The sequence below is a fragment of the Trichosurus vulpecula genome, chromosome 7 (assembly GCF_011100635.1).
Source record: "Trichosurus vulpecula isolate mTriVul1 chromosome 7, mTriVul1.pri, whole genome shotgun sequence".
In the NCBI taxonomy this organism is placed as follows: domain Eukaryota; kingdom Metazoa; phylum Chordata; class Mammalia; order Diprotodontia; family Phalangeridae; genus Trichosurus; species Trichosurus vulpecula.
The window spans coordinates 140,921,814-140,949,748 of record NC_050579.1 but is presented as its reverse complement, the minus strand read 5'-3'; the positions used below and the strand labels follow the sequence as shown (position 1 = coordinate 140,949,748).

At 37.9% G+C, this 27,935-nt stretch overlaps 1 protein-coding gene across 3 annotated transcripts; it reads left to right on the top strand.

Annotated features, from left to right (window-relative positions):
• Nucleotides 1-2,309: 2,309 nt before the first annotated feature.
• Nucleotides 2,310-27,935, top strand: PKIB (cAMP-dependent protein kinase inhibitor beta). Of its 3 annotated transcripts, none has more exons than XR_005010908.1 (3): nt 2,310-2,486; nt 20,379-20,556; nt 26,838-27,935. XR_005010908.1 is itself a non-coding variant. In XM_036767771.1 (2 exons), the coding sequence occupies exons 1-2, from the start codon at nt 20,406-20,408 to the stop codon at nt 26,918-26,920; spliced, it is 234 nt and encodes a 77-aa protein (XP_036623666.1). In that variant the 5' UTR covers nt 20,393-20,405; the 3' UTR covers nt 26,921-27,935. The 3 variants fall into 3 exon arrangements, 1 of the variants encoding a protein (XP_036623666.1); XR_005010907.1 differs by lacking the exon at nt 2,310-2,486 and adding an exon at nt 20,117-20,273; XM_036767771.1 differs by lacking the exon at nt 2,310-2,486 and having other exon boundaries at nt 20,393-20,556.

Here is a 27,935-nt window from a genome sequence, read left to right as displayed (position 1 = left end):
TGGTTAATGATAGAGAAGTCATTTCTGAATCAAAGTCAGTCTATATTTAGACTATCAGCTTTTTAGGGAAAAGACCAAAATTTGCACCAAATTATTAGAAAGAATAAGAATGAGAAGATAAGGCACACTGTTGAACTAATTCTAACCTGGACTATTCTTGCACTCACAGAAACCAGGCTTTGCTCAGAAAATATTGACATTAGCTTGTATTGGGTATACTTTTTCTCATGTTCCTTGACATAAGAAAAGACTACTTCCAGACCATCCATTTTTACCCATCACCCAGTACCCTCTACTCCTTTGAGAAGTTCTCCTTCTCTCTACTCCTTCCTCACCATCTTCTCATCCTTACCCTTGACTGATATGGACATTGAACCCTTGAAAGGATATGAGCTGAATAGCATTTTGGAACTATACAGTATCATTCCTATATTTCTTTGTCCATTTCCAGGACTAAAGGCTATGGTGGGGCTAAAACAATGAAACTATATCTTTCCTAGAACTGACTCTGTTTATTTTGCCCTATACGTATGCTGATTGCAATCACATGCAACCCCCAGATCATTTTCCAATCCAGTACCTATCCCATAATCTTATTCTCTACCCCAATCTTTGCCCTTACTGTTGGGAGTTTCAGTGTGCATGTTACTGTCCCCCTCAAACACCCTCATCTTCCAGGTTAATTTCTTTAGATCTAAAACCTATACCTTGATTTCACTTTAGCCCCTGATAGGGATGGTTTTCCCCTTGCTACATGACTGCCATTGAAATCCTCTCTTTGATCCCCACCTCCTGTACTCTCAGGACCTCTCCCTCTGATTCATTCCACCTAAACTTATTCTTTGTCTTTTCTTTGATCTTTCCTTGTTCCCCAAATCTGGATCAGGCCATTATTCTGGCTTTATATCCCTCCTTTTACATTCTTAATTGTATAGTTAATGATACAGTGTTTTCTACTCTTGAATCTTTTGCCTTCTTATAACTTCTGTTATCTTGGGTAAGCGATATAATCTCTCTGACACTCAATTTCCTCATCTATTAAAAACAGGGTATTTTTAAAAATACCTAAATCTTAATAAACTTTAACCTCTGTCATCTGCCTTTTCTGTTCCTACTCAATGCCACGGAACACTACTGGAGGAAATCTTGTAAGTGCTGTCTGATATATTTATTTTATCTAGTCTCACCTTGGTCCTAACTGCTTCATGGAAATCCTTCTAATCTTTTCTGAACAGATTTTACAAAGAATCTCTTCTTTCCTGTATCTTGCTTCTATGGTCCTCTTAGCAAAGGATCATATCTCCTGCTTTACTGATGTATTATCCCTCTTTCTTTTTGGCTTTTTCAATATAACTGGGAATGGTCAATTTTTGGTACTGATTAGAAGAGACTTTGAGGGAAGTAATATATATACTATATATATATTATATATATATATTATATATATATATATATATATATATATATATATATATATATTAGCCAGGCAGAAGGAGTAAGGAGGAAAATTCAAAGACAGGTCAATAGAGATGAGGCAAGATTGTGAACAGGGTGGAGTCTCTTAACCATATCTGATTTGTCCTTGCCTCAACCCTTTTACTGTTGAATAAAGCCAGGAAGAATAGTCACAGTTAGCCTACCAGGGGTATTTGAGGACCTAGTGAGCCACGTGTGGCCTTGAGGTCATAGAGGTTCCCCACCCCTGGCCTGGACTAGGAACAGTGAAGTCAGAAAGAATTGTAGAGAGGATTGGAGATTGCCGCCTGTGACAGAAATATGAGTTTTTGGGTAGCCTGGGTGAGGGCATACAGCTGTGTGGTAGATAGTCTATTACATATTGACATTTTCCTCTTAATGGTTTTAAGTAAAGACTGAAAACTCTTTCTACAGTCAAGCATGTCTGCCTTTGTATCTGGGACTGACTAGATGCAAGTTGGGGGCAAGATTTCTGGGTAGATGCAGGCTCAAGAGCTAATTATGACTAGGTAAATCCACACTACTTACAACCCTTAGACTAACAAGACCCTGAAGTCACCCAGAGAGAGGTGGAGCTGGAAGGGTTAGAAGATCATATCTTGTCTGAAAACTGTAACGCCTTCAACTTACCCCACTTAATTTCAGCAGGGTAGAATGCGTAAGCTCATGAAGGTAAGCATGAGATTTCCCCGGGTCTTGTCCTTATTGGTAAATTGGATCAGATCAATGGCTAACAATGCCTCCATATGGTTCAGCTGAGAAAATAGAGGCCATCTGTTTCTAATGTCCTCTTCCTCTCTGTTCCTTCTCTTGCAACTCCCTTCTTTGTGAAAGTCTTTGAAAAAGAGGTGACTTATCTTTATCAAAGCCAGCCTCTGTACCTGTCCATTCCTGTTTCCTTTCAGAGCTTGACCTTTAAATCATCCCTCCTCTGCCTCTCATCTTCAGTCTGCACCATTGGAGAAACTACCTACATGGCAGGATCAAACCATGTTATGCCAGTCCTTGATGTAAGTTGCATTTCTGCTGAGTGAATATGGAGTTGGTTTATTGATTTTTGTTTATAGTTCACATTCAGACAGACATGGGGAATCTGGGTATGGACTGAACTATATCACTAATAAACAGACAATTCAAATGAGAATTGATTGTGTTTTTATGATGTGCCTAACATTGTGCTAGTTGCTGTTCAGGACACAGAAAAATATCTGACAGGTTCTTATAATCTTTGTGGGGGAGGAAGAAGAAGACACTCAAGAAACAGTTGGAGAACAATACAATAATACACGTGTTATAGAACAATATGAGTAAAATACTAAGTCAATATGTTTTGAAAATTCTTTTTGGAGAACTAGGTAAGGTTGAAGGAGTTGAGGGTTTTCTTATGCAGTAGGTTCTTAACAAATGTTTGTTCAACGGAATTGGGTTTGAAGCCCAGGATGGGACATGTCAATATGTCTGCATCTGTGGAGTTTAAACAAGAGAAAAATAATTCCAGTATGTGGCCTGGTTGTGTAGCAATTGGGTTATTGAATTGTATAACCTGATCCTTTATCCAAAAGGAACTGTAAAATCTCTTTTGGAAATCTGTGGAGCATAAATCGTACATTAACTAAAAGGTTTATAGGAAAAATTTTCTTTTTCAAGAAGAAGTTAAAAAAAATCCACCCTAATCTTTGTAAAGAAGTAATCTGCTGTAAAGTTAGTCTTATCTGGTTTTAGACAGTTGGAAGCGAAGCATATTTTGTCCCTTAGGGAGGCATTTTTCTTTCTTTTCATTCTCCAAATTAATAACCTCATAAAAGAAAAATCTGGGTCCATCTGTGTGGAGTTGTGCATAAGAGAAGAGGAATTAATTCACACTGTCTGGTGTCAGGATGTAATATGATTATGCCGACAAAGCTAAAAAAAGAAACTACCCAGAGCTCATAAAAAAAAATTGGAAGAGGTCACAGCTACAACAGATGGAAAGAGAAATGGGTCTCATCATTCAGCAGTTACTAAGCTAAGAGGAAACATTAACCTAGGCATCCCCAGTATATACAGCTGATTCAACCTGGTGAATCTCACCGAATCTTAATCTAGTATCAAAGGGAGAACTGAGAATTTTATATTGAAGTCCTGACTTGTTATGTATATCTGTCTACCTCAGAGGAATAATCAAGGGGACTAGTTAAAACTATTGAATGGATTAATATCCTGAAATTTTGGAATCACATGCATTCAACCCTTAGTTGCCTCCATGTGAATTATTCATGGAAATTTTTATATGATTTTTATGATTATTAATAAAACATACTAGATCCTGGATGGAGTACCCAAAGAACTGACAGAATCTTAGTTGGAAGGTACCTCAGAGGTTATTTAGTTCAGTTTATATTCCTGGTCATTTTTAATCTGAGGTCAAACCTATGTGTACTATAAGTTCAGGAAGGAAGGGGAACTCTCAACAATGAAAATTCTGAATATATCAAAGGAAATAATTCTGATAAGAAGGAAACATAGAAGCTATCTGAAGAGACTGATTTGGATGCATACAGAACTCCCCAAGCAGCTTAGATTTTTAGAAGTGGAGTAAATGGAAGCAAAGACAAGTAACAGGATGTTTGAGTGCAAGAGAGTGGCAAGATCCTGTTGAGAATAGCATTAGTAATGCTCAAGGGCAAAATGAGCTGAGGACAGCCAGAAAAACCAAAGGCAGCAGCCCTTCCCCCTTTATTTGAGTTATATAGAGGGAAAGAGGAGAAACAAAGGATGAGGACACTAACTGGACTGGATGAAATGATGATAAATGACAAGAGAAAGAAGGCAGAGCAGTTTTCTCTGTCTAGGTGAATGACCTTTTCATTAGAAAGGAGAGAATCAAAATGATTAACAGGGATTTGATTCCTAAAATACATAAGGGGTTAGTAAAAAAAAGCCTAGGTAACCTTGAAAAATTCAATTTAACTGGTATCCTTTATTACTTGGTGACTTAAGCACAAAGGTGGGGATAGGTGAGGATGGCAAAAAAGGTGTTAGAAAAAATATGGATCAGGAATAAGAAATTAGAGAGATCAAAGACTTATGGACAGAAGCTTCACACCTATATGTCCTGAACATTTTCTTTGAGAAAATGATTTGGAAGGTGCTAGAGATGATTAGTACTTGATAATATCACAAAAATGAAATTAATTATATATTAAGAGATAACAAAGCAACTCATTACTGACCTAAGAGTTATTACTGAATCATTTGTTTGTATTACAGTCAGAACATTTACTTGTTAGAAGATTAAAGTTGGTATAAAAATTACATTAAAAAATTTAAAAATGAGAAAAAGTTATCATATATATTTAAAATGATTATAACCTAACCTGTTTAAATAAGCAATTGATAATAAAAATTGGGATTTGGATGGAAAAAGAACGTAGACACCAAATATAATAATTTCAAACAAGTTTAAATGACGTAAATCAGTTGCCATAACAAGGAGACCCAAAGATCCTAAAAATTTCCTTAGTTAGCAAACATTTAACTTACTTGCCAAGCTGAGAGATAGCAGCCAAGAGTGACACCAGTTTAAAATATAAACTTGTTTGTAAAATCTTAGGAGGAAATGTGTTGGAAGATTATGAGCAGTGCTGTTTCGCAAAATAGAGAGACAAGTAGTGGGGGTGGGTGGGGTATGGAGAGGATGTAAAACTAATTTAAAGAAAGCTTGATGCTTTGACCCAGCAATACCACTACTAAGGATTTAATGACTCTGGAAGAGAGTGAGGATGATGATTTGAGCAACTCTGCCTCACTTAAATCTACTCATGCACAAGTCAAGACATTATCCATCATCCATTATTTTACCCATCTTGAAGGCAGGTGAGTGGCGAAGCAGCAGGTATGGATACACTGGAAGTCGTAGCCACAACCTTGCAGACATTGGATCATCTCACTGGACTGAAGCAGCAGTGTGATTTGGCAGCTCCCTGGGTGTCGGATCAGCCCTTTTAAGGACCATAGTGCTCACCTCCTGGTGTGAAGAATTTGCTAGAAAAGGTGACCAACCTGTGGTAGAGCATAAAAACTTCTCAAGAATTAGAGCTGTCTGAAAAAATCAGATTGACTCCCTTGGAAGTTAGTGGAGTTCCCCTCACAGGAACTCTTCTGTGTTGTAAATGGAATTTTAAATGGACAAAAGTTTTTATCTTTCTGTCTTTCTTTCTGAAATTGGGATTAAGTGACTTTCCCACAGCTAAGTGTCAAGTGTCTGAGGCCATATTTGAACTCAGGTCCTCCAGACTCCAGGGAATTCTGCTCTATCCAATCAATGAGTCACCTAGCTGCCCCCAAAAGTCTCTTTCAATGCAGAGATTTTGTGATTTGTGTTTCCTTCTTATCACTGCCCTCCCCAAAGGATAAGAGAATAGTGGCAATTTATTGTTTTAAATGCATTTGAGTCTAGAATCAGATGAATCACATGACAGGGTATTAAAAGAATTTGCAGATGTGATCACTTACAATAGAGATTCTTAACCTGGATCCATAGATGATTTCAGAGTGTCTGTGAACTTAATATGGGAAAATAAAAGACATTTTATTTTCATGAGCCCCTAACTGAAATTTAGCATTTCCTTCAATTATCAATTTTTTGAAAAGCATTATTCTGAGAAGGGTTCAGCACATTACCCATGAGTCTATGACATACACAAAAAGGTTAAGAACTCCTGACTTACTGAATAAATTGAGAATGATTTTTGAGGAGTCATAGAGAAGAAGGATAGTTTGAAAGCCTATATTGGCTTAATTTTTAAAAAAAAATCCGTAAAAGTAGTGAACCAGAGCCAAGATTCAAATTCAGGTCTTCTGACTTCACATCTAATATCCTTTTCATTACACTACTCAACTTCATTAATTGGAGGATCAAGTAATCACTCACTTATTAGTTCCTGAGTACTTTCTACATGCCCAACATTGAAGGATTGAAGAACTGAGAGAGTTACTAGAATGAATGAGAGTAAAAAACCTCAGACAGGAAGGCAGATATTTGGGGTTTGGGGTCTAGTTTTGCCACTAATGTTCTGTGTGGCCCTGAGCAACTCCTAACTCCTCTAGGCTCAGTGTACTCATCCATATGCAACAAGGTTTTACAGGTTATCAAAGCTCATGTTATATGAAAAACAAGGGGATTGAATTAAATGATATCCACAGTTCTTTCCAACTCTATGGCATTTTATTAAAGACAGAGCAATTGTTACAAAGTCAGATAAATAATTTTCTTATAAACAGTGAAATACACATAGAAAATGGCCAACATTTGGATGAGGTTAGAAAGGTATATTCTTCCCAACTTGAAACAGTTAAGGGAAATACTAGAAAGAAGCAAAAGTGTCCACAGTGAAGCTGTTTTAGTATTTAGATTTCCTTTGGATTTCTTATAGAATACTGTCCATAAACCTCAAAAGTATCACCTTAAGAAACAAGAGTTCAACTTCAGGATAGAGAGCCCCAGCATATTATCTGAAATCAAATGATTAATATTCATTGAAGATTCAATTTAAAATAGCATATGCTATCTTTTTTCTTCACCTGAAATATTTTAAAAATACAGCTGTTAGACACAGCTCCCTAATATCATTCAGTCTAAAAATACTAATAAGGAACACCTCTGAGGTTACTTAGCCTAATAATTAAATCTGAAATTAAGCTTCATATGAGTCATCCTTATTTGGGAGAATTTCTGACAACTTCTTAATTAAAACTGCTAAATGGGCAAATCAAAACTTAACAAAACCCTGGCAAGTGTATTGTCCCATCTCACCTGTCTGAAGCTCTGAGGTCCATCAGCCTTGGTCATTTGGAATAATCATAAATCAGGAAATAACCAAGGATGACATTGAGCATGACCATCCCTCAACTTTCCTCTTCCTCATCTCTGAATTTATCAGCATCATCACCCATTCTCCTCTTCTTCCCTTCTGTTTCAGAGGAAAAATCTGTCATTGTTACCAAGGCTTATCCTTCCACCTGGGTTTCTGACCTCAGTTCTGCCCACCTTCTCCAAGAACTTGCTCTGCCATGCCGAGTCTTTCATACCTCTGCAGTCTCTTCTTTTTCATAGGCTCTTTCCCATCTTATAAACAAGTGCTCGGGTTTCTTCAATACTAAAAAAGCCCCTCCATCCATTCTTCAATTTCCCTAAGCTACCTTTTCTCTCCTTCATGATGAAATTTCTTGAAAAAGTAGTAAGAACCAGATGCTTCCATTTTCTCACCACCCACTCAATCAAGAGAGAAAGTAACCTAGGAGAGGTCAAACAGAGATTTTAATGAGTTGAGGGATCTCTTCTAGTTGTGGGGAATCAGAAATAAATTCCAATGTTTCCCTATTGACTAGTATCAAATATTAATTTAATATTTCATATTATTTTAGACTTTCTATTTTTTGTTTTGTTTCATAATGTACAACACAGAAGAGTTACATTTACACAGTGACAGACACTAGAAGGAGGGGGAAACCAATCCAGAGAATTGAGATATTCCCCAAATGTATCTAGTCATTTTGTGAAAGCACTGGTGAGAGAACCTGTGGCACTCGTTGAGAGTGGAGGAAAGAAACAACAGAAGCAGTGAAGCAGTGAAAACTAACATGGGTTGCAGTGACCATGGAAGACCTGCCAAGGAAAGAACAACACAGCTCAAAATAGCAATGTGGAGGAGGGAATCCTGGCCTCCCCCCTTGCAGTGGGCAGGACTACAAGCCATAGGTACTGTTTCAATCCATGGGGAGAAGAGGGTATATGGAAGAGACTTATTTAAGTAACAGAGGCAAAAAAAATAATTTCTTAGAGGAAGAAGGTTGCAACTAGCTCTCAGTCATCAACAGGGTCAGAGGCCAGAGCTGCCAATGCTATGGAGCCTTCTGGGCTAGGTCTTAAGGCCTAGTCCATGAGAAGGAGAGATGAAAGTCAGTGATGGATCTTCTGAGGGGCCTCCCACAGACTTGGCAAATCAGTTTCTGTAAGCTACACATTCTTTCTCCTATTTAATATGTGGGACATCTGGCTTCTATCACCCTCACCATCAGGGCAGTTTAGCACCCCCTTGTAGTCTGGGACTTTTGACAAAGGTGGAGAACCAATCTTAAATCCACTAGCTCTCTTTAGACATCAGAAGCGGGCTAGCCAGGCACCAATAAATATCTGGCACTCATCTCTGACTTCTTAAACTGGTTCAGTTTCCAATAGGTTAACACACACAGAGGAAATACAGGGATAAATACAAAAGAATGTGGCTTTCAAGGAACTTACACAGGGAAATAGAGGTTTAAAAAAAAGTGCATAGGAGAAAAGGACTGTGAACTCTTTGAGAGCTGACACTGGCTTTTTTTTTGCCTTTCTTTATATCCCCAATACTTACCGCAGTGCCTGGCACTTTGGGCACTTTTTTTGTTATATAGTTTTGTCTGACTTTGTGAGCCCATTTGGGGTTTTCTTGGCAAAGATACTAGAGTGCTTTGCCATTTCCTTCTCCAGCTCATTTTACAGGTGAGGAACTAAGGCATATAGAGTTAGGGTCACATGGCTAGTAAGTGTCTGAGAGTAGATTTGAATTCACAAAGATGAGTCTTCCTGACTTCAGGCCCAGCACTCTATCTACTGAACCACCTAGCTGTCCTATTAGGTACTTAATAAATGTTAATTAATTGATTAAGTTGAATGACTGACTGAATATGAATTTTGCGGGAGGTCCTTAGTAGAGTGCCCTAGGGCTATGTCCTTGGCCCCAATATTTTTTTCAATGGCATAGATAACACTTTTATGGATGGCTTGAATGAAGGCATGAGTATGACAAACTTATCAAAGTTGAAGATGACATGGAGCTGGAAGGTAACACTTAATACTTTAGACTATGGATACAGGGTTTTAAAAAAACAATCAAAACAATCTTGGCAGGTTAAAATGATGACGAGCCAAGTCTGATAAGATGAAACTTCATGAGGGTAAATGCAAAGTCCTAGACTTGGGCTTTGGTAATAATTGAAAAGTCAAGGAAATACCTGTTGAAAAAAAACTCGTTATCTTGTTTAGATCAAGAATGGACAAGTGGGGCTGGTTGAATGCAAGAGACGGAACAGGTAGAGGCAGGAGGGCCTAAAAGAGATAAAGTGACAGTCTCCAAGAGGAAACTAAGGTATTGTGGGGTAGAATCAAAGGATCTCAAGAGAGGTCACCTAGTCTACTTCCATCTAAAATTTTTAATCCTCCTTAAGACGTCCCCACAGCATGTGGCCAATCTCATCCCTTCTTAAACACCTAATGACCTAGTCCACTAGACTGGGAATTAGGAGATGTGGGTTCTTGTCCTGGCTATGGCACCTCGGTGCTTGGAGCCAACTGGTGGCTCAGTAGATAGAGCACTATGCCTGGAATCAGGAAGATCCGAGTTCAAATTCAGCTTTAGACACACTTATTAGTTATGTGACCCTGGGCAAATCAATTAACCTCCATTTGCCTCAGTTTCTGACTATAAAATAATAGCACCTTCCTTTCAGGGTCAAGGTAAGGATCAAATGAGATAATATTTTTTAAGGTGCTTAGCATCTTGGTTGGTATCTAGAAGGTGTTATATAAATGCTTATTCCCCTTTCCCTTCCATCTTCATTTATATACTTCAGCATATCTGATCCCAAAGAGGGGGTGGCCAAGGCTAGGAAACACCTCATATGTGCTCAGAGTTCTCTTCTAGCTGCATATGTCATGGTTCACCCCACTTTGTGGCATCTCTTCTCTGCTCTTAATCAACTTAGCAAAACTTCATTGCTGGTGACCACAAAATCTCCAGGGACAAACTTTCTAGGTGGAGATTATTCATTGTTTAATGTTTTGGGTGTCTTCCAGAGAGCGAGTTGGCCTAGAGAGTAAAGATTCCTAGAATCATTAGGCAGAGTGGGATTACTGGGGCATTAAGACATTGACACTCACTCTATGTATTGTATATACTGGTAGGACATTTTATTTCTTTTGATTCTGCAGCCTGGCCAGTCCCCAAATTATTTTTTTTAACATGAATTCAACTAAATTGATATGGAGAGTTATGGATTGGACTTTCTGTAGTATATAATATTATAAATTTTAGGACAAAATAGACCTTGGAGAGCATCTGGTATAACTTCCTCATTTCACTGGGAAGTCATGCAGCATTCCCAAGGTCACAAAACTAGTTCCTGAACAAGCTGAGATTTGAATCCTGGTGTTTTATTTCCTCATCCTGTAGTTTTTCCACATATTTAATCTCAGTGATAGCTTTTGTTAGTATATCATCTTACAGTTTATCAATGCTTTAGCACACATTTTCTTCATTTGATCCTTACACCTGTGAGATATGCAGGTATTTTTAACATGATTTATACGGGAGAAAACAGAGGCTCTCAGAAATGATGACTTGCACAAAGTTATACAACACAGCTAGGAAGAAGCAGCACCGAGACAAGGGGCCAGTGCCTTCTAGCTCCTAGACTAGAACACACTATGATACTTTTCCCGAAAAGTTACATTTTGGACAGCTAACCTCAGTATATAGCCCACTGTCACCGTGGTGATATGAAGGCCCTATCTACGTTCCAGGTTGTAACCAAATTGTGCAAAAATAACTTCCACTTCTCCTTCTTGCCTACATCATCAAATGTCATTTAACATCTATCCAAAATCCCCTTTTTTATTAAAAGGGGAACTGGCAAGTGACTTGCTGAGAGCAAACCAGCTGCTTAGTTAGGCTGTTTTTACTATACAACGTATATTCATTTATCAGTTCACTTTGTAAATTAACCAGTGGTGCCTGGATAACATATCCTATAGAACTGTTATTTTCTTATTAGGGCAAATGCAGCTGGGAAAGAGGAGAAGAGAATAAACATTTATATAGCTCCTGCTATTTGTCAGGCACTGTGCTAAGGCCTTTTTTCTTTTCTTCCTTTTTCCTTTTTTTTTTTAACAGAAATATCTCATTTGACCCTTATAACAATCCTACAAAGTAGATACTTTTATGATCTTCATTTTACATTTTAGAAAACTGAGGCAAAAAGAATTTAAGTGACTTATCCAGGGTCATACAATGCTCTATCCACTGTTTCTTTTGAGATCTTTGAAGATTTTGAATATAGTACCAGTTGGCAAAAGGCAAAAGTGAAGATCAGGCTAGCTAAATTCAAGGTTCTTCTCAAATGCCTCTAAAAAGCTTTCCCTAACTATACAGGAAAACTTAATTTCTTCATAAAATCATGAGTGAAAAGGGGAGAAATAGTCAAGATTGGTTAGTATAGATCTGAGGATCTTAGCTTTTGGGCTCTAAGGGACCTTAGAAGTCATCAAGGTCAACTTTCTCATTTTACAGATGAAGAAAGTAAGTCCTAGGGAGGTTAAGTGACTTGCCTAATGTCATATAGGCAATGTGTTAAGGCTGAGACTTTTTTGTATTTATTTTTTGAAATTCAATATTTTATTTTTTCTCAACTATATGTAAAAAATTTTTAATCTTTGTTTTTCATAATCTTGAGTTCCAAATTCTCTTCTATCCTCCCTCCCCTTACCTTCCTTGAGAAGACAATCATTTTGATAAAGGTAATACATGTTCAGTCACGCAAGACATATTTCCATGTTGCAAGAGAAAACAGACAAAAGCCCCAAGAAAAATAAATTTTAAAAACATGTTTTGATTTGCACTCAGATTACATCAGTTCTTTCTCTGGAGCTTGATAGTATTTTTCATCATAGTCCTTCAAAATTGTCTTGGATCTTTTTAGTGCTGATAATAGCTAAGTCATTCACAGTTGATCTTTGTACAACATTGCTGTTATTGTGTACAATGGTCTGGTTCTGCTCACTTTATTTTGCATCAGTTTGTGTAAGTCTTTCCAGGTTTTTCTGAAACCATCCTGCTTATCATTTCTGACATCACAATAGTATTCTATCACAATCATATACCACAGCTTGTTCAGCCATTCTCTAGTTGATAAGGCTGAGATTCAAACCCACATCCTCTGAGCACAAATCCAACACCGTGAACATTTTGAGGTAAGGAAGAAAGAAACGAGAATGGTTCTTTTGACCACCCCTCATCTCTGATTCTTCTTCAACCAACCCCAACAATTTTACCTTTGGTATGGAAGTAAGAGAATGGAAAAGAGGGTAAGAAAAAATGAGTAGGAGAAAAGGAGGAGAAAGTGTGGGAGGAAAGGTAGAACTCAGATATTCACAGACTGGTAGAGAAGAATCTTAGAGATCATCTAGTCCTCTCCGATCAGTTTATAGATGAAAAAGGGATCATCTAGAATAGTTTTGATTTGCCCTTAATCACAAGTAGTGCAACAAAATGAAAACAACTGAAGACAACTGGAATTGCTCGACTCAGTCTTACTCAGCTGCTTCCCTCTCACCATCCTCCCCTCCCCCACCGAGATTGTGACCTGTGTGAAAAATGATTGTGCTTAGGAGTGAAATACCTAGAAATATCCAAGGTGGCTATATTTAATGCAGAAAAGGGTAAAAAAAACCCAATTTGTTCTCACTCTCTGGATAAGAATTATCTTTAGGACTAGAGTTGAAAGGCAGAGCAATGTAGAAAAAACAGTGGACTATTAGTCAGAAAATTGGAGTTTTGGTCCCAGTTCCTTACTAATTTATTGTGCAATCTTAAGCAAGTCGCTGCTTCTGTCTGAATCTCAACTTCCTCACTGGGAAAATGAAGAGGTTGGGCTAGGAATATCTAAGGCCCTTCCGGTGAGATCTAGTGGCAACAACAGCAATAAGCATTTATTAAGTATCTACTATGTGCTAAGCACTATGTTAGGTATTAGGCATTCAAAGACCAAAAAAAAAACCACTACCCTCAAGGAGCTTACCTTCTATCAGGGGATATAGTATGTGCACAGAAAATTAAATACAAAGCATATTCAATGTAGATACAAAATAATTTGGGAAGGAATGGCCTTAGCAACTGGTAGGTGATGCCATTGGATTTAATGAGATCACAAATATTTAAAATAAGAAAAGAGGACAGAAAGAGAAGAGAAGGAGAGGGGAGCAGAGGAGAGGTGAAAGGGAGGGGAGAAGAGAGGAGAGGAAGAGAAGAGAGGAGAGGAGGGGAGAAGAGGGGAACAGAGAGAGGGGAGAGGAGGGGAACAGAGAGAGGGAAGAGGGAGGGGAAAGGACGAGGCTGAGTATCCACTTTGGTGGTACTCACACTTAGAGGAAGCAGGAGGAGGATAATCCAGTGGAGGAAAATCAAAAAGAGCTGGCAGATGGGTAGGAAGAGAGCCAGTTGAAAGAAGTGACACAGAAGCCAATAAAAAAGAGTGTCCATTGGGGCTGAATATTGCAGAAGATCAAGGAGGATGAGGACTAAGAAAAGGCTACAAAATTGAATATTTAAAGAATAACTGGTTACTCTGAGGAGCGCTGTTTGAATAGAATGTTAGGGTTGGATGCCAAATTTAACAGGGCCAGGATTAAAGAGTGGGTGAGGAAAATGGAGCCTGGGATTATAGATTCCTTTTACTAGAAAAGTTGCTCAATAAAGAGGAAACATTATAGAATGAGAGTTTGAAGAGCTCCCAGAGTAAAAACAAAATGTCCTTCAAAACATGGAGATATGCATATGTTTGCTGACAGTTGGGAAGGAGCCAATAGAGAAATAAAGATGGAATATAGAAGGTGAGAAAAGAAAAAAAGAATATCAGTAGCATAAGGTCTTAGAGGGGAGAGGAGTGAAGTATATGTGGGCGGGGCAGGGGGATGAGGAGAAGACAGTGTGATGTCTGTATGGTTCAGTCTGTTATTGCTCCAGGGATTTCCATAAGGAGTTTGGGACATACTAAGTTCCTGTTAGTCATTTCAGTTGTGTCTAACTCTTCCTGACTCCATTTGGGATTTTCTTGGCAAAGATGCTGGAGTGGTTTGCCATTTCCTTCTCCAGCTCATTTTACAGATGAGGAAACTAAGGCAAACAGGGTTAATTGACTTGCCCAGGGTCATACAGCCAGTAAGTGCCTGAGGCCAGATTCGAACTCAGTAATGTGAGTCTTCTCATCTCCAGGCCTGGCACTCTATACAATGTGTTGCCCAAGATAGTAAGATACAAAGAGGCCTTATCAAAATTTGTTGATTCTGATGAGAGTTTTATATGTAGCAGAAGACTCTTTTCCTCAGTTGTCAATAAAGCTGAAAACAAAAAAAAATAAAATTGATTAAGCAAATATTTATTGAATTTATGAGGTACAGAGATGCTGTGCTAGGCATTGTTAAAGAAACAAAGATCATCCTTAAATGTGAGGAGTTTATACAGTCTCTCTTGGTAGATCTTGCCCATTATCCACATTAGTCAGTGGTAATAGATTGACTACACAGTTGGCAAGTAGCACCATTCAAGGATGTTATGCTGTAATGGGACCCATTATTGCTGTATGACTGTCATGAAGAAGATGACAAGCACAGGATAAGTTTGTGTCTTTGCATTTTGAATATCATTTTGACCTTCTGAAGATATTTTCTTGGCTGAAAATAGCTTTAGTGTATCTGCTGAATATGGTTTGGCAATGTTGATTTTATGGACTTTGGAAAGTAAAATGATAAGTGGCACATTTGCTCAAACAGAAGATGGATTTCTCTCTTGATTATATTGAAAGTTTTATTTAATGAGTACCATAAAAGGTTTTAGGTTATTTTAAAAAGAGGACAGGGCTAATTTTTTTTAAAAAAAGTAAACTTGTGAGTAAATATATCCAACAACAACAGTTTGGGTTAACATTAAGTAAATAAAAGCTTTTTAAACATGTGTATGTATGTGTTCCTGACAACTGTATTTACCCTAAGAAGACTTCTTAACACATGGATAAATAGAGGATTGCCATGATAAGAATAAAGTAAAAATATCATTATGATACCTTTTATTGAGATTCAAGATTTGGAAAAGGAATAAACAACAACTGAGAATGTTAAAGTACATTTTACCTTTTCTTCTCTGGTGACTTGGACAGCAAGATTGGCAGCGGATTAAATATTATTATCTGGAGGTATACATTGCCCTTCCAAACAGGAGAACATTCACAGCTCAAAATAACATTTACAACAGAGAGAATAATTAAGAGTTCTGCCCTAAGTCGTTCATTTGCCTAGTTTTTGATACTGTGGTTGTGCAGAGACAAACTTGACATTTAATGTGCAGTAAGCCTGCAATTCTTCCCCAACATCTCCTCCTAGGCCCCCCACTCCCACCCCAATCAAAGAAGTGCCTTATCATCTGGGGTGGTGGTAATAACCATGACATCAATTTTCCCAAAAACATATTTTGATTTTTCCCTTTGTTTCTTTAAATAAATGATCAGATTCTCTGACTCATTGCTTCAAAAGGCTGTCTTGGTGGGCATACAGCTCATTCTAAGTTTAATGTGCAAAACTAGGTAGTGGTTTCAGAAAAGTTATTCCTTTTACTTTGGCTTTGTAGGCAAGAAATGTAAGTCACCAGACTTTCAATACAGAAAATATTAAAAGTTGGACTCTTTTGGAAACTTGACATTCTTCAAAGGTGAATGCTGTGGTAGACAGGGAAGGTGAACAGATAGGCAAAGAAAGGAGAGAGACTAGGAAGAGTGAAAAAAACACAATTAGTTGGTGACTTTACATAGCATGTTGGCTATTTTTATTTTATGTGTGAACTGGCCAGAGAAATTTGTCATAAATCTCCAATGGACCATTCTGCTTTTCCAAACTGGTTGTGATGGTTTTGCATTTATAACATTTCTGAGACTGTGGAAATGCCCAGCATATGTGTATGTATTTGGGGTGGTGAAGAGGATACAGGTAAAACAGTTATCAATTTACTTACAACAAATAGAAACACGAATGTGCCCTAGGTGATATGAAAGGACATTGTCTTGCCTGTAGTGATGGCAGGATCTTTGTTAATTGTCACAGAAGGTCATAATGGACTAGGAGTTCATAACCTGGGGTCCATGGACACCCAAGTGGCACAAAGATACATTTCAGGAGGTCCTTGAACTTGGGGTGGGGAGTTCATCTTTAATTTTGTGAACTTCCAGCTGACATTTAGCATTTCCTTTAATTATGAATGTAAGTACCAAACATTTTTTCTGAGAAATGAGTCTATTGACATCATCAGGCTGCCTAAGAGGTCCAAGACACAAACAAGTTAATTAACCACTGCAATAGACAAAGCAGAAATGAGTCAGCTCCCCAGAGGAAAAAAGAGGAAAAGCTGCCCATCAGTGACGATTTTGGTTGACACGAATAGACTTAATCATCTTTATAAGACAGAAAAATGGAAAAACAAACACATCTTAAAATAAGATGTCTTTCATTTTTCTAACTAAAGTACTCCTGTCTTTTCACTGTTCTGACCTTTTCATTATAAACTCCTTGGGGACCAAACTATCTTTATGTATATACATATACATACATACATATATATATATATATATATATTTCTCTTACAAACACACTTACACACATGAGCTCACACACATTATGTGTAGTAAATGCCCTTGACTGTGATAATATAATGAAGGGTATATATTGAATATACTGAATTAGGTAAGACAACTACAGAAGAAGCTATGAATTGTTTTCTATCTACATTCAAGGCTAAATGATCAACACCTTCCTCTTAGGGTTAAGTTTTGAAATACTTTTGTGGTAGTTTCTTTTCCAAATATCAAGCTTCAAACATTTCAGTTAAGCAATTAGACAAGTATTTATTAATCATATATAATGTCCAAGATAATATGCTGGAGATACAAAGATACCCCTAAGGAGCTCACAGTTTAATACAGGATGGTATGTATACAATTAAACATGCTACAAAGTAGAATGAAATTGGGTCAAGGGAGATATTGGTTTATCTGGAGGAAACCAATGAAAGCTTCGTTGAGGAAGTAGCACTTGAATTGGGCCTTGAATAATTTCAACAAATGCGAATGGAATACATTTGAGGCATAGAGAATGGCTCAAGGAAATGTGTGGAGGTGGAGGAGGGCAGAACAAAATCAGGGAGTAGTTGGTTTAGTGGGAGTGTAGGGTGTGTGATTAGGAGTCATATGAAATAAGGCTGGAAAAGTAAATTGGTGCCACCATAGTAGAAATGGAGGGTTTTTAACGTCAAGCTAAGCATTTTGTCCAATAGCAAGAAGCCACTTGGTTTTTGAGCACTGATTCAATAGTCAAGCCTATGCCTTACAAATATAATTTTGGCAGCTATCTGAAGAATGGATAGGAGAGGGAAAAATTGGAGCCAGGGAAACCAGTAACAGTAATATTGTCTTAAGAACAACTTTGAATTTTTAATTTAAGAACAACTTTGAACCACTAAGTAATTTTGACTATTATAAATACGCAAATTAAAAAAGGATGTGAAGAAAAACATTATCTGCATCCAAAGAAAGAACTGATAAATAGGAGTATGTATACAATAATTTTACACACATATATGTACACACACATATGGCTATTTGTGTCTAATGGTAGCCACCTCTAGGGCAGGGGTGGGGAAGGAAGGAAAAAAAGGGAAAAAAAAGAAATTTACATGATAACTTTGTTGTATATTTGGAGGGAATAGCAAGTTGTTAATGATAGACTTGTAGTTTCGTGTGCAATCATCTTTTTTATTGTACTGAGTCATGGAAATGCTTGTTTTGTTCCATGAATTAAAAATAAAACAATTTTTTGTAAATAGAAGCCCATTATAATAGTCTACAGAAGAAATGATGAAGGTCTAAAGTAGAGTGGTAGCAACATGAGTTGAGAATGAGTCTGAAACAGAAGTAGAGATGATAGGATTTAATGAACTGATTGTATGTAGGAGTTGAAGGAGATAGAAAATTCAAAGGTAACTCCCAGATTTTATGTCTGACTTCCTGGAAGGGTAATAGTCACAGGCAGGGGTGGAGAACCTGCAGCCTTAAGGCCACAAGTATCCCTCTAGGTCCTCAAGTGCAGCCCTTTGAATGAATCCAAACTTCTCAGAACAAATCCCCTTAATAAAAGGATTTGTTCTGTGAAGTTTGAATTCCGTCAAAGGGCTACACTTAATGATCTAGAGGGCCACATCTGGCCTTGAGGCTGCAGATGATGGGGTTTTTTTTGAACATGTTAAATTTTTGAGGTCCTAGTGGATTATTTAAGTGAAAGTGTTGAGTAGGTAGCTGAAGATTTCTGAATGGAGCTCAGGGAAGAGCCTGGGGATATGGACATAGATATAAATATATAGATATCTTTGGGAGCCATTTGCATACAAGTGATCATCGAGGTCATGGTTTTGGATCAGATTACCAAGAGAGAAGTTATACAGAGAGAAGAAAAGAGGGCTGAAGACAGAGTCTTGGATAATACCTCCGTAGGAGGAAGATAAAACTGGTTTGGAAAGACTATGCTTAAAATATCAACTTAACAAAGACAACATCATGAGCTTCAGAAGCTGGACATAGTAATGCATGCCTCTAGTCCTGTTACTGAGGGGAGCTGAGGTGTGTGGATTCCTTGAGTTCTGGGATTATAAGCTTCTGTAGGGCTAAGGCCAATCAGGTGTTTACAATAAGTCCTGCACCAATATGGTGAGCCTAGGCAATATAGAGAGACCCAGGAGAGAGGACAGGGAGAGGAAGTAGAAGCAAAGAAATCTAGATGAGAGGAAATTTTGGAAGGAATGTCAATCATCTAAATAAGTTAAGTCAGGCTTACAAGCCTTTATTAAGTGTTCGATATATGCTAGGCACTGTGCCAAGAGCTGGATGAGCCTTTTCAAAAGTCGTCTTGTGCTATGTGCGTACTATTAATTCTCTCTAACATGCATCTCCCAATCCATTTTTCCTTTGATCCTCACTACTTTAATATACTTACCCTTTTTCTGGGATATAACATATTTATTCCATTTAACTATTTTAAAAAGATGTATTCTTAATATTTTGATAATTAGCATGATGATAGTATAATATTCAATGCTGACTTTGTCCAAAGCTGAACTAGAAGGAATAAAAAAAGGCTTGGCAAAGTCTTAGATATGAATATACTTTTTTAATTTTAATTTTTTGATGATAGTCTAGCTTTTTATTCTGGCCTCATTAAAAGAGTGAACTGGCAGAAAGCAAAGGAGAGTGGTCAGCAAAAAGTGATCTTCTGCTGACCTTCATATATTGTAAAGATAATTTCTTTAGACTTCCTTCTTAGGCACAGACAATTGGTAGGCTATTCAGAGATGCCAAGGGAAGCAAGCACAAAAGGAAATAGCTCTTAAAGGTATTTAAAGAAAAACACAAATTATGTGCCTTTATCAGGAGACCACTGAAGAGTAGTTTGTAGAACAGATTTAAATAAAAGACAGCTCTCACTGGGTTAAAAGAAAAGCTGAAATTAAAATTTTAACTTGGCTTTGCTAAAACTTAGGTACAGAATGTTTCATCTGGTACTCTCAAATTATGATAGGGCTTTGGCTAAGGATTGTACTAAGTATCAGTAGATTGGGCCTATGAGTAGCCAAATAAATTCATTTTCATTTCCCTTTCAATTCTCACTCTGATGGAGCAATCCTCAGAAAAGGAGAACAAAATGAAAGGGATCTGTTCCCCTCGAAGCATACAAGTGGTTCTCAGGAAGTCTGAGGCAGATTCTATTTAGAGAACTTTAGTTACCACTACTGAGGAGTCTCCACCAAGTTCAGGATTGTCAGCCGGGCGTGCAGACAGAAACCAAGAGAACCAAATGATAGGCACACATGAGAAGGACATGTTAGTGTCATGATGTTAGAACTCAGTAGCCCTTGGTAGGCTGTTGTTTCAATATTTCTTTTACTGAACTAGGATTTGCTAAGACCTTTAGCTTTTGTTATCAAGTTATTCTCTACTTTACTCGGACATTCTGTTTGCAGATGTTGCTATGAGGAAAGGAATCAGAAATGACTGATGTACAGCCTGTGGTCACAGATTTTTCATCTTCAGGAAGGACAGGTCGTCGGAATGCCTTACCGGACATCCGGGGCTCTTCTCCTGGTAGTCCTGGATCATCAGAACTGCCTAAAAAGCTAGAAAACCTCAGCTTGTCACAAGGTAAGGCTGAAAATATTGTTGACTGCAAGCAGATCTTTTGCCTTATTATCCTCGATGCTCATTTCCTCCATGATTCCCCAGTTTTGTGTACCTAGGGTACTTTTTTCTGTACCTCAGAAGTTTGTCTTTTTGATGGTGTGCAGCATGCTCTATGTAGTGGAAAGGGCACACTGGATTTGAAGTGATAGGCTCCACTCCTGGTTCTGTACTTGCCTGTTCTGCCTTGGACAAACCTTTGAACTTCAGTTTCCTCATTTGTTAAATATTGGGGTTGGACTAGATGACCTCTAAGATATCTTTCAGCCCTATGCCATATGATAATTTTGTATTGTTGTTTTTCAGTTGTTTTCAGTAGTGTCCAACTCTTCACAACCCCATTTAGGGTGTTCTTGGCAAAGATACTGAAGTAGTTTGCCATTCCCTTCTCTGGCTCATCTTACAGATGAGGAAACTGAGGCAAACAGAGTTAAGTGACTTGCCCAGGGTCACACAGTAAGTGTCTAAAGCCAGATTTGAACTCAGGAAGATGAATTTTCCTAACTCCAAACCCAGTGCTTTGTCTAAATTGGGTAGAGTATTTTATTTTAGACTTAATTTAAATGTATTCCCTTCAGACAACAACAAAAAAACACTATCTTTTCACTTTAATGGGCTGTATCTTCTTGCATATGTTTGTAAATTGTATATTTGTGGGCAGGTAAGTGGTGCAGTAGGTGGAGTGCTAGGCTTGGAATCAGGAAGACCTGAGTTCAAATTGGGCCTCAGACACTTACTAGTGTGAGTGTGGGCAAGTCACTTAACCCTGTTTGCCTCAGTCTCCTCATTATTAAAATGAGCTGGAGAAGGAAATGGCAAACCATTCCAGCATTTTTGCCATGAAAACCCCAACTGGGGTCATGAACAGTTGGACACGACTTGAAAATTACTGAATAGCAACAACATATTTGTAGGACTGGACTTTTAAGAGGAATGGTAATCTGGAAGGAGCTCTGGCTTTGTAGTCAGAGGATCTAAATGTAAGCCTGATTCTGATTTGTGAGCTCTGTGACTTGGGAAAGTTACTAGACTTCTTTTTTTTCATCTGTAAAAATGAAGGTGGGAAGGGAGAGTGGTTTAGATTAGATGATCTCCAGGGGGCTTTTGCACTCTAAATCTTTGATCACATGAAGTTTTGAAATTAATTCTCCAAAGAGTCACCCATTAACAATCATTTCTAGAAAGACTCTGTTTATCTGTACTTTGTGTCTGTACCTGCAGTGATTGACATTGATTGTTCAATAAAGATGCTGTGTGTCATTGCATAAGCATCATCAACCTGTAAACAACTTCAAAATAGGAAAAGAAAGGATCTATCAAATCTAAAAGTGAAAAATGCAGACATTTCTGATCTGTCTTTCGGTTTTATGAAAACTATATGATTTTTTTCCCCAGAAGATGTTCACTATTCTAAAATAAATATATGGGTAATTTCAATGAAAGTTCAAAAGAGATATTTCCATTTTTAACATAGTTATAGTGGAGCACATTCTAAGGCATTTCTAGATGCATTTCCTCTTCTGCAAAATGAGGGAATTTTTTTTAACTAGATCAGGGATTCTTAACCTGGGGTCTAAGGCTCCCAAGGTGTCTATGGCTACAGATTTCTGGAGGTCTATAAATTTGTGTTTTTTTTTTAATTTGTTAACCATATTTAAATTTTATTGGTTTATTTTGTAATCCTATATCTTTTATCCATTTGCAAACATTATTCTGCAAAAGGATCCATAAGGTTTTCCAGAAGTCTATGACATATAAAAAAGTAATGAACCCTTGTATTAGATAAATAATCCCTAAGGTCTCTTTGACTTCCTAATTCTGTGATTTTAAGATTCAAATTCTTTCATGTATGAATAGGGTGAGTGGGAGAATGAAATCAGTATTGTAAATGGATATTCAGGAGTGAGGCTAACAATTGGTTTTGGCACACAGAACCTTAGCTTGGACCCCTTGAAATCACTCTTTACGTTATTTCGAGTTAGGCAATAGCACGATTTTTGGGAGCAGTGAGAATAGAGCCTGGTGAGTCAGAGTCAATCTGTTCCATGTAAGGAACACAGAACAGGACATTCACCTCTTTTCTTGGCCCATGGTCCAAATACACGTACTTTCATTGCATCCCCTACCAAATGTTCCAACAGAATCCCCTAGGGAGACAGAGAAAGAGAAAGGGGAGGAAAGAGCAAGGGGTGGGGGAGAGACTAAAGAGAGAACAAGAAAGGAAGGGAAGGAGAAGAAACAGAAAGGAGAAGGAAAAAAGTGAGAGAGGAAGGAAGGTGGAGGAAAAGAGAAGTGAGTATGGAAGAGTGAAGAAAGAATGGGAGGGATGAAAAGAGGGAGAGAACAAAAGTTAAAGAGAAGACAGACAAAAGAAGAGTGGAAAGGAAAAAAGGAAGATAAAATTTCATAGCATTCAACAAACCAACTTCCTAAGTTCAGGATGGCGGAAGGCATGACTAAGTAGTTTGTCTGAAAAAGATCTAGGAGTGTGAGTAGATTATAAATTTGACATGAGTCAAAAGTGGGACTTGTACTTCAATGATCTGTGATTATATCAGTAGTGTACTCCCTCCACTGATGAAGATTGTACGCCTTTTATGATTTAGTAGAAGGTCTACAAGAGTTGCTATAGCTAAAAACGTCATCAGCTAAGATGCAGCTTGGTTTCATCTTTCTGGACTTAGGCTGATCCTCTGATGACACCCACTCTGCCCATAAATTGTGTGATATGACCAGAAAACCTGATGGCTTGCATTAAGGAAGATTGCACTGGAACTAGGGAGGAGAATCTCTTTCTGTACTCTGACTGGGGGCTCAGACCATACTGTATTTATGTCTGGGTATGAATTAAACAAAAGAGCCCTAATATTTAAACCAAGAAAAGACAAAGCAAAGAATAAAACATTAAACCAAATATCATTAATGAATATTGTTTCAAAGTTTTAATAAATCCTGTCCATAAATAATAGCAATTTATCTAAGAAAATTCATTTGTTTAGTCATTTTTAGTCATATTTGGCTCTTCATGACCCCATTTGGGATTTTCTCGGCAAAGATACTAGAGTGATTTGCCATTTCCTTCTCCACTTCATTTTACAGATGAGGAAACTGAGGCAAACATAGTTAAGTGACTTGCTCAGTGTCATATAAGTAGTGTCTGATTAGAAGATGTCAGGAAGAAGAGCCTTCCTAATTTTAGACCCTAGCACTCCTCTATCCATTGTGCCACCTAGACACCCAATACAAGAAAATACCGAGGAATGAAATTGGAATAGACTGGAAGGGGAGAGAAATAATGAGGACAAAGTAAAGGAAAACTGCTGGCAAAAGGATATTCCAAAAGAATATTAAATTCAGAGGTTGGGGGGTGGGAGAAGCAGGTAGGAAAGATTTTGAACGACATAATTATCTAAGTAGAGAAAACAGAAGTTCAAAAGATGGAGAAAAGTGGACAAATAAGTAAAAAAGAAAGAGAAATGGACTTGGAAACTGGACAGTTGGAATTTAGTTGGAAAATAATTAATAATAAAATTAGGGAATTGGACAAGGAGGGAAAACAAAGAATCACAATTATGAGGAGAGAGGGTAGCTCTTAGGATGGACCAATTATGGCTAGCATTAACTAGATTGTGTCTCAGGAATATTTTAGTTTTGCCACCACTAGCTGTGTGAACTTGGGGAAATGACTTCAACTCTCTAGGCTTCAGTTGTTCTTATCTACAAAACAAAGTAAGGGGAAAGTGAGGGGACAAAGAATCCCTAGAGTCCATTGGAGCTCAAGCTCATGATTACTACTCTCCATGCCGGGTGTGGGAAAGGTCAGTCTAGATGGTATTATAAATGGGTCGTCAGAAAAGAGGCTAAAATTTTGGTTTAGTGCCTGAATTTTGAAGATCAGGGGCCTGGGTAGGTTGATATTAGGAAGTCTTAGCTGATGAAGAGCAGATGGCAAGAGACGTCACATCTATTTTAGGGTTTTAAAGTCTAGGTACTCAATAGAGCAGAAGGCCTCCTGGAGAAAGAGAAGCTAAAACAGAAAACTGTGACCAAAAATCTATCTCACCCATCTCAGGACTTAGCCTTCAGGTATCTGGAACAGTATGGCTTCCAGTGAAAAGCCTCCGATTTCTAGGTAGTCTGATCAGTAGACAGATGCTGAACTATAAGTGTTCCGCAGACACTGGGAGTGGGTAGAGGGTATCATAGGATCAGAAGGGAGCAGCAAGAGGTGCTCACTTTGAGAGACTTAGGGATCAGGACATAAGTGATTGAGCTGTATCAGCCAGCTTCTGGGTGTGCTTTCTGCCCTGACATTTTCCTGTAAGGCTCTCAGAACTCACAACCAGCCCCCAAGGATCTAATCATTTCATTGTACCTTCTCTTTGGGGTGGGGGGTGGGGTCTCAGAATTCCAAAAATTTCTGGTCTGTAGGAGACAAAGGAAATAGAGAAAGTAGGTTGGAAGGAGTTTCATAACCACTTGAAGCCTCAGTTTCTGAGCACCTGGAGCAACTGAAGGCTTCCTCCTCAGGAGATGCTAAGGCATCTCAGGGCCTCGCCTCTAGGTACCTAGGGCAGTGCATGGCATCTGTGACTTTACTTGAAGCTATTTGGTTAACTGGACTTCAATAAAATTGGGTCTGAAAGATCCGAGTTAGAATCTGGCCTCAGACATTTATGATCTGCATGACCTTGGACAAGTTGCTTAACCTCTCTCGGCCTCAGTTTCCTCATCTGTAAAAATAATAGCACCTACCTCCCAGGGCTGTGATGAGGATGAAATGAGATTAAATTTGTGAAGAATTTTGCAACCCTTAAAGTACTATAGAAAGACTAGCCATTATTTAGTATGAGAAAAGTGAGATAGACTTACATAAGAAAGAATAATTGAGTCTTCATAGAAGACTTTCATGGGGTAAGAGTAGAGAAATTAATATTGAGAATCAAAGAAGTGTGTACAGTGACAGAAAGCGATAGCAATAACTGGCTAGAGAGTTATAAAGAATGTACAGTAATCAAAGGAAGCAGCTTCCTCTTAAGGGCCATAATGTAGCAGGGAAGATGCTTTTTTTTTTTACCTTGCATTGGCATGGCATTGCTGACTTTAGTTAATCAGGAGCTAAGGATCTCTAAGGGACCCCTTATAAATCAATGAAAAGTAATCAACATTGTGGTAAGCCAAAAATGTGCACGCTATACTAAGCTCCACTAAAAGAGGCATAGCATCCTATACACAGATGACAGCACCATTTTGTGGCACTCTAGTATGCCAGACCATTCCTGCAGTTTGGGAGTTTTTTTCAAGAGCCAGACAGGCCAGTAAAACTTAAAGTTATAGAGCTTTATTGTGCTCCATTTTAACTCAGAAAAGGGAAGGCTAAAGCAATATCCTAGAACATGAACAAGGAAAAGTATACAATGTCATGAATTCTGACTCAGAACTAGACTCATTTTTAGGTGCAGTGTTATTTATTATTATTTTTTTTTTTTTTGCCTAGGCTATAGAGCTATAATTAGCAGAGCTTTGTGGCTGAGAAGCTCAGTAGGCTTCCCTACATGAGTGTGGTGAAGTGAAGGTGGGGCAAATAGTGTGGGACTGGGGTGTATGTGAGTAAACTCAATTGAGCTGGGTTGGGGAATGGGTTTGAGAAGATGGAGGAAGCTTTTAATTTTAAATATTCTTGTTAACTAGTTATTAAACTGTTTCTTCTACATTGTAAAGATTGCAAGTGCCATCCACACCCTCTTAAATTCATCACCCTGGTGCAAAGCCCTAGTTTCCAAATCCTAGTTATAGCTCTGCTATATTGTCATTGCTAAACTCTAGCTATTATGGATCTAAATGTTATCCACTAGTTTCTAATTTTTGCACTGAAAAAAGAAAAATACTTTCACTTAAATGCTTGATATAGTAGTAGAATATTTATCTGCAAAGACACTGCTGACCAATTGTACTCAAAATCTATCTTGTGGAGCAGATTCCATAAGTTTAATTATTTACTCTTCTTCATGCAGTATCTGCATGTTCATGAAGGCACAATTTATTTTCAGAGGATAGTTCAGTAGAAAAGAGGAAAGAAAAAACAACCAGTAGGGAAATACTGAGGAAAACTAAAGAGACTACATATTTGTATCTATTGAACAGGGAATAGCTAATGCCTCTGATCAAGAGCTACTGACCAGAAAGATGAATGGAAATGATCTGTTTTTATATATATATATATATATTTTTTTTTTTTCTTTCAGATGATTCAACAAACAGTGGAGAAAAACGACCGGGCAACAACAGTGTGGAAAATAAGCCAGAGATGAACAAAGGAAGCTCGTAAACTCTAGGGAGTGTTAGATTTATGTACACAGAGGGAGATACTAATGGCCTTATGGTTCTGCTTTTCCTAAATCCCAAGATCTGGTAGTAACAGTAGTGACAACTGCAGGTCTGTGAATCTACTTACTTAGATTATGCACCAATTTCCACTGTTAGTCATTCAAAAAGCAAGTGGTCTTCAATTTGCAGGGGAAAGAATATGGAGTTTTTAACATTTGTCGTTAGGTATGCTCCCTGAAATGAATACAATTAAATTGACTTTGATGTTCTAAAATAATGACAAAATTGTGCTAAAACGACTAATTTCTTTCTTTTTCCCTCATTTAATTTTTATTGAAGCAAGAAACAGTGACTGAGCTTGGAGTGGGAAGGGGGACAGGTTATCAGGTTATTAGGACCACTGTATTTGGAGGCCCATCTCTGGAAACACTATCCAAACGTCAACAATTTAGCACCCTATAGCTCTCTCTGATGGCATGGCATAGTGGCTAGAGAGCTCACCAGCCTTGGAGTTAGCATGACTTAGGTTCAATTCTGCCTCTGATACCCACTGACTGTGGGACTTTGGTAAAATTATTTAACCTCTCAGTACTACCAGGCAACTCTCTCAAATTATAGATGAGTTTTCCTTCTGCATTGGTAGAGGTAGTTTCCACACCAGGAGTTCCTCTATCCCAATGAAGCCAATGGTTTAAAGGCTGCCCTCCCTCTCTTTTCACCCCAAAGAAAGAACTATGTAAAAGGAATGGGAGGAAAAAAGTAAAAATTCACAATAAGGAAAAATTTCCCCCAACAATGTACCAGACTTTTTCTTTAACTGTGATAATATTTTGAAAAGCTATAAACATTTCAGCAATTTGCTTATCTCTGAGCTCTCTTTTAATCATTTTTTGCTTAATATTATTCTGTGCGCTGTTTCTGGGTTGGGTTTTTTCCCCATGTATCCCTTGAAAGTCAAAATTTGTAAGCAACTTGACATTTCATTGGAACATTCAAATTAAAATCACTGCATCTCC